The following is a 7,965-nucleotide window of genomic DNA, read 5'->3' as shown; positions in this document are numbered from 1 at the left end:
GCCAGGGCTGTAGCATATAACATAGCACCTGGTATTTAGAAGATGTGCAGTAAATGTTTCTTGAATGAATATGTGATTGAACTGATATTTTGTAAGTGAAAAGCCAGCGATAGTTTTCAGTCCACTGTTGTTTGTACTTAATTTTGGTTTCTTTATTGTCTTCTTGTAGTAGTTTCTTAATAATTTGACACCATGGAGCTAGTATATCAGATCATTTGAACAATGATTGGCTTACATATATAAGAGGCTTCAATAATTTAGAATTCTTATTTCAGTTTCAATAATTGATCAATTTTTTGATTTACTATGTTTTAGTTTACTGTTGTATATATTTTTATATCAAGTCAAGATGTGTTACACCTAAAAATCCTTCATGTCCATTGACAGATGAATATCATTCTAGATTTAGATTAAAGTAGTAAGCATGGTTAGAGCCTGGTTGGTCAAATCGATCCCTTTCTCTTTTTCTGTGAACAGGCTTCTGTGATCATGTAAATTTTCTACATCTTCTTTAGATATGTGAAAATTGTTATGTTTCTGAGTTACTTCTGCAGTGCTCCAAGATCCCTTTGGCTGTTGATGTTAATATTTACACAGTTAATTTAACAAGATATGGTCAAGACATAGTTTTCACTTGTATCATTAGTTGGTACTGGAGATCTACTTTGGGTGGAGGCTCGGTAATAGAATTAGAGAATTTTCAAGCAGAAAGGGATTATTTAGCCCAGTCCATTCATTATGCAGATAAAGAAATCAAGGTCCAGGAATTCTGACTCCTCTAATGTCATACAGGTATTTAAGAAAAAAGACTAGACTCTAGGTTTAGTCAAAATTTAATAATCTAATCATTTGGATTGCTCAAATGCTATCCTGGTGGTCTGAAAAATGTGTTCCTTGATATCCCATGGAAAATGGTTTATTATTAAGGGTAATTTTAAAAATATATGAACCTTGTAAAATTGTTCTTATTTTCCCATACATTTTTTCTAAATATATTTAGAGGGCATTTCCAGCTTTCCATGATGCAGAAAAAGTTATGATGCAAAAGCCTTATGAAGGAGAATAATGACATTTAAACATTGTAACTTCTAAAGACCCCAATACTTTTTGGAATGTGTTCTGTTGTTGCAGTGCTAATCATTTATAGCGACAATTATTTAAATGGTATATTGATTATAGTAAAAATGTATAAAATATTGCATAGAAATGATCTGTACATGGGAATACGAGTCATCTAAACATAATGTTGCCTTTTCCAAAGGGAAGTTTTCTTAGATATTTTCCATTTCAGATGATGTAATCTTGTAAGTCTGGATCTGAGGATGAGATGGTGCCTGAAGACCTGTGGTTCTATTTACTCATATTATGGTATGCAATCAGGTGTGACAATCAGATGTTCCATTTTTTCCAGAATACTGCTACTATATCACCAAAGCGATAGGTCCAATGCAGACTATAGTACTTATTATCCTAGATTGCCCTTGATGTGGCAGCATTAAAATTTTAGAAACTAGACAGTTTTCCCTTACCCTTCTTTATGTCCAGTCTAGTTTTGTAAGTGAGATCCCTAGTGCAAATAGTTTGCCCTCAGCTACTAATCTAAAGTTTGGCAGTTCGAACCTACCCAGTGATGCCACAGAAGAAAGGCCTGGCAATCTGTTTCTGTAAAGATTACAGCCAAGAAAACCCTATGGAGCACTTTTACCCTGTAACACATGGGGTTGCCATGAATCAGAATCAGGTTAATGGCGACAAGTTTGGTTTTGGTTTTTTAGTTTGTAAATGAGATCTCCTGACTAATAAATTAAGGAGTATAATAGATGAACATTATTTTTACGGGGTATATACATCTCTTTGAGTTTTTATTTTTAAAATAACAAGGCCATAAGATTGGAAAAGCTCCTTGTTTATAAGGTAAGTATTGTAAGCATTAACTCATGATAAGATAATTTGTGATTTTTTATTTGGATCTATTATTTGAATTATTTTTTGAAATCCTAATTGATCTGTTTATTTTAAAAGAAAAATAGGAAAATACAGCAGTCATTTTATATAGTATGTGAATAAAAATTAAAATACATTACATACAAACAAAATCTAAATGTATTGAAAAATAATTTGGTCTAATAGCTTAGTGAAATAATATTTCTACAGATATAATTATATATCTTAGTACTCAGGTAGACATCATTTTGCTTATTTATTGTCCATGTACCTGCTTCATGCACACTAATTTTCAGGTGAGATACTCTTTGAAAATAGTCTTCTTAATGACTTTTTGTTGTAAAATATAACAATATGAAGTGCACTAATGTTATTATCAGGAAGAACACAACTGCAGGTGGTGGAAAACAGTAAATAACACTTTTATCTTTAATTGCCAAAAAGTATAATCTGATAGTCCCATAGATTTAAAAGTTTCCCATAGAGGATTTACAAGTTGCAGATTGTGATATAAAAACAAATAGACAATTTGTATTTTTCCTTACATAGAGCCAAAGCAATAGCAAAATTTAAAAATCATGGAGAATATAAGGCATAAATTTTACTATTTGTACGTACCAGATATCTAAATGGAAACTGGCCCTTTTAAGACACACCATTGAATGCTTCATGAGTCAACATTCCAACATCTGATCAATTAGTTTGATTTCCCTCCCTCTTTCTGGAGAATTCTCATTGCTTTTTCTAAGCTGGTTATAACTAATGCTTTCACGAAGGTGTTCTTCATTTTTAAAACCTATTTAGAGTTTCCTAGAACTCACAGCAAATTATTTTTTTCCAGCATGCTTTTTGGATAGGAGACATGCTTCTTTCTCCTGTTTCTATTCCACCAATATGAGATTTCCATAAAAAAATCAATAGAGCAACAAACTTGCTATAGAATAACCCTATGTGGGGGGAGCTGGGGGACTCATATGTCAACAAGGAAAGATATTTGTGCTGCACTCAATTGTAAAGCCTGTTGAATGAAAGTGGTAGAGAAGGAACACTTTATCACAACTATTTTGATGAAAGTTTCAAAATATAATTTCTAAAGAAGTTTCAATTCTTGTAATACTGAGCACACTACTTACATATTGAAAGGAAATTTCTAACGAAAACGCAATGAGATTCTTTAACACATCTGATCTCACCCATGTGTTACATTTTTACTTACACTTAAATGAGGGTCTAGGTACATAATGAAAAACAACTTTTTGATGCAACTTTCCATTATCTCATGTTTTTAGCTGCCTTTATTGGTGATTCAACATATTTTATGTCAGAGTCATAGAGTATAACGGTTTGACTTAATGTTAAATGTAGCTCAGATCTTTCTCACCAAGTATTTGACCAAATATATTCTAGTACCTCCAGCGTTGAGAACTTAAAGTACTTCACAAGGTTTTCCAGTCTACTTCTGGAGGCACTGACAGAAAATGTTTCCTTACATTAAGTTGAAATCCATCTCCCTTTTACTTTTCCCTCATTGTTATTTTTAGTTGCTGTCAAGACGATTCTGACTCATGATGATCCCATGTGTTACAGAGTGGAACTTCTCCACAGGGTTTTCTTGGCTGTAATCTTTATGGGAGGAAATCACCAGGCCTTTTTTTTTTCATTGCACCACTGGGTGGGTTTGAATTGCTAACCTTTGGTTAGCATCTGACATGGATTTAGTCTCAGCGGCAGTCACTGATATGTGTTGGCGAAATCCCAGCTGAATCCGACTTATTAATTTTTTGGCACCAGAAAAGACAGGACTGACAATGTTGAGCTCACTTCTTCCTAACACGAGTACTTTCGCTGAAGTGTATACTTATATATGGGGTAGAGTTGGGAGGGGAAGTGGGCCTTCAGAGAAGAGGTTCCACAGAAACTTTGGATTCAATATGCAAGAATTCCATTGTGCTCTGGTAACATCCTTTAGTAATAATTTTTTCCAGTGGATTTTGTGGTAAAAGGGATGGGATAATTAAAAAACAAATCTTATTCTTAACCATGACTTCATTTTTTTGTTTGTGGGATGTACCTTTAAATGCTAAATAGTATATCATTTTTCAGCACTCCTAGGTAAAATGTTTCTGAAATTACAAATAAAACAGGACCATATTTTAAAATGTTAAAGTGATCCCACTTTCTCTGAAATTATATACAGAAATGCTAAAAGTATAAATTGTGTATGCGGCTTAATATAAAATTTTTCTTCCAAGTGTGTATAGATTGCTAGAATTTGCATTGAAGGGTTTTGGATGAAGTCTGCTGATAAGAATCCTGTGTAGGTAACACTCAGATTTGTTGCTTACTAAACAGCATGCTAAATCTTGTTTCATAATTTTAAGCTTCTCATAGGCTATCTTCTTTAATTGAATTCAGAATATAACCAGGGCTTATTATGTTAACTCTTCATCAGATGCTGATGCAAAGTAATGAGCTTGGTTTCCTGCGTGAAGAGGCTGTGAGTAGAAAAGGGGAGCAGGAAGGCTAAACAGAGATAACTTAAAGAAGGATCCAAGGGTGTGGGCCAGAAAACAAGTCTACTTCCTTAATAAGGGCATTATTTAAATCTTGACAGACTTGTTATCATTTTTATAGTGCTAAATGACATAAAACATGTTTGACCTTCCAAAATGGCAATTGAATATTACTATGAGTCACTAAGCATTGAAAATATACAGGAAAACTATAAAAATTAATATGTACCTACAGTTATATCCAAATATTTGTAAAATCCATGTTTTAACAAAGTGAGGAAGGAGAGAGAGAGAGAGAAGTAAGGAAGAAGGGAGAAATTGTTCCAAATATATATATTTTTAATTTTTATTGTGATTTAGGTGAGGGTTTACATAGCAAATTAGTTTCTCATTCAAAAATTTATATGCAAATTGTTTCATGACATTGGCTGCAATCCCACATTCTGTCAGCAATTTTCCCCTTTCCCTTTCCACCCTGGGTTTGCCATGTCTATTTGGCCAGTTTTCCTGTCCCCTCCCACCTTCTCATCTTTGTTCCTGGGCAGAAGTTGCCCATGTTATCTCATATACTTGATTGATCTAAGAAGCACGTCCCTCACATGTGTTATTGTTTGTCTTATAGGCCTGTCTAATCTTTGGCTGAAAGGTGAACTTCAGTATATGGCTTCAAGTCTGAGACAGAAGGGTGTCCGGGGGCTCTAGTCTCGGGCATTCCTCCAGTCTCTCTCAGACCAGTAAGTCTGGCCTTTTTTGTGAATTTGATGGTTTGTTTTACATTTTTCTCCCACTCTGTCCGGTACCCTCTATTGTAATCCCAGTCAGAGTGGTCAGTAGTGGTGGCCGGACACCATCTAGTTCTTCTGGTCTCAGGGCCATGTAGGCTGTGATTCATGTGGTACATTAGTCCTTTGGACTAATTGCTCCCTTGGGTATTTAGTATTTTTCCCTCTCCTTTGCTCCAGACTAAAAGAGACTGAGGGATATCATTGCTGATGTCAGATGGATCCTGGCTGAAAGAAGAGAATACCAGAAAGATGTTTACCTGTGTTTTATTGACTATGCAAAGGCATTCGACTGTGTGGATCATAACAAATTATAGATAACATTGCAAAGAACAGGAATTCCAGAACACTTAATTGTGCTCATGAGGAACCTGTACATAGATCAAGAGGCAGTTGTTTGAACAGAACAAGGGGATACTGTGGTTTAAAGTTATGAAGTTGTGTGTCAGGGTTGTATCATTTTACCATACTTATTCAATCTGTTTGCTGAGCAAATAATCTGAGAAGCTGGACTATATGAAGAAGAACAGGGCATCAGGATTGGAGGAAGTCTCATTAACAACCTGTGATATGCAGATGACACAACCTTGCTTGCTGAAAGTGAAGAGAACTTGAAGCACTTGCTGATGAAGACCAAAGACTATAGCCTTCAGTATGGATTACGCCTCAACGTAAAGAACAAAAATACTCACAACTGGACCAATAAGCAACATCATGATAAATGAAGAAAAGATTGAAGTTGTCAAACATTTCATTTTACTTGGATCCACAATCAACACCCATGGAAGCAGCAGTCAAGAAATCAAAAGAAACATTGCATTGGACAATTCTGCTGCAAAAGACCTCTTTAAAGTATTAAAAAGTAAAGATGTCACCCTGAAGACTAAGATGTGCCTGACCCAAGCCATGGTGTTTTCAACTGCCTCATATGCATGCAAAAGCTGGACAATGAATAACAAAGACCAGAGAAGAATTGATGCCTTTGAATTATGGTATTGGTGAAGAATATTGAATGTACCATGGACTGCCAGAAGAACAAACAAATCTGTCTTGGAAGAAGTACAGCCAGAATGCTCCTTAAAAGCAAGGATGGTAAGACTACATCTCACATACTTTGGACATGCTATCAGGAGGGACCATGTCTTACCCATCTAGTGCTGCTCTAAAAGAAATACCACAACTGGATGGCTTTAACAAAGAGAAGTTCATTCTCTCACAGTCTAGTAGGCTAGAAGTCCAAATTCAGGGCGTTAGCTTCAGGGGAAGGCTTTCTCTCTCTGTTGACTCTGGAGGAAGGTCCTCCTGGACTAGGAGCTTCTCTGCGCAGGAACCTCGGGTCCAAAGGATGTGCTCTGCTCCTGGTGCTTCTTTCTTGGTGGTATGAGGTCCCCTACTCTCCACTTTCTTCCCTTTCTTTTTATCTATTACAAGAGAGAAAAGGTGGTGCAGGCCACACTACAGGGAAACTCCCTTTACATTGGATCAGGAATGTGACCTGGGTTAGGGTGGTGTTACAATCCCACCCTAATCCTCATTAATGTAAAATCACAATCACAAAATGGAGGACAACCACACAACACTGGGAATCATGGCCTAGCCAAATTGATACACACATTTTTTGGGGGACACAATTCAATCCATGACAGACCAGTTCCTGGAGAAGGACATCATGCTTGCTAAAAGTAGAGGGTCAGCAAAAAAGAGGAAGACCCTCAACAAGATGGATTGACACAGTGGCTGCAACAGTGAGCTCAAGATAATGACTGTGAGGATGGCACAGGACCAGACAGTGTTTTGTTCTGTTGTACATAGAGTCACTGCAAGTTGGAACCAACTCAATAGCACCTAACGACAACAGCAATAAAAGAGACCAATGATTTTATCTTAGATGACCACTCGCAAGCTGTTAAGACCTCAGATGCTACTCACCAAAGTAGGATGTAAAACATTGTCTTTAAGAACTACCTTGTCCCAGTTGACGTAGATGTCCCCCGAGTCTATGACCCTTTGCCTTCGAGCCTGGGAACCTCATCCTGTGAGGTGTTTAGTTGTGTCTAAGAGGTTTCCCCAACTGTGCCACTTGTGTTCTCTATTGTCTATATCAATATATGAGGAGCACCTACAGTCATGTATCTGTACTGCTGGTGGATGTGTTCCCTTACCCCCTCCCTCACCTCTTGGCATGTCTATCTATGTATGAATTCATAGATTATTGTTTGTTGATTCCATTGTTGCAGGATTGTTTGTGCTATAGTAGTTACCATAAAAAAAAGAAAAAACCCAAACCTGTTGCCATCGAATTGATTCTGACTCATAATGACCCTATAGGACAGAGTAGAACTGTCCCATAGAGTTTCCAAGGAGTGACTGGTAGATTTGAACTGCCTACCTTTTGGTTAGTAGCCATAGCTCTTAACCACTGTGCCACCAGGGTTCTGTAGTAGTTGCCATAGTTGTCCTTTATTCCTGTGTTCCTCTCTGTGTCCTCTCTTGCGTTGGTCATGTTGTGCTGACTACTTCCATATTGTGTATTGCCTTTCCCTTCACCAATATTAACTCATGTCTACTATCTCTATGATAATTTTCCCTCCCGCCCCCTCCCATTCCTGGTAACCATCAAAGAGTTTTTTTTTTTTCTTCTTCTTCTTTGTGTAAACCTTTTGTTGTTACTTTATAAAAGCGGTCTCCTGAAATATTTGTCTTTTTGTGATTGACTTATTTCACGC

At 36.6% G+C, this 7,965-nt stretch overlaps 1 protein-coding gene across 1 annotated transcript in view; it reads left to right on the top strand.

Moving 5' to 3' along the window:
• The window catches only part of MALRD1 (MAM and LDL receptor class A domain containing 1), a 964,362-nt gene that overhangs the window by 203,355 nt on the left and 753,042 nt on the right, over positions 1-7,965 (top strand). The window contains 1 exon segment of the mRNA XM_012556720.1: positions 2,246-2,280. Coding sequence (XP_012412174.1) covers positions 2,246-2,280 — 35 coding nt within the window.

The sequence above is a fragment of the Trichechus manatus genome, unplaced genomic scaffold (assembly GCF_000243295.1).
Source record: "Trichechus manatus latirostris isolate Lorelei unplaced genomic scaffold, TriManLat1.0 scaffold00075, whole genome shotgun sequence".
NCBI lineage: Eukaryota > Metazoa > Chordata > Mammalia > Sirenia > Trichechidae > Trichechus > Trichechus manatus.
This window is presented reverse-complemented; position numbering and strand designations above follow the sequence as displayed.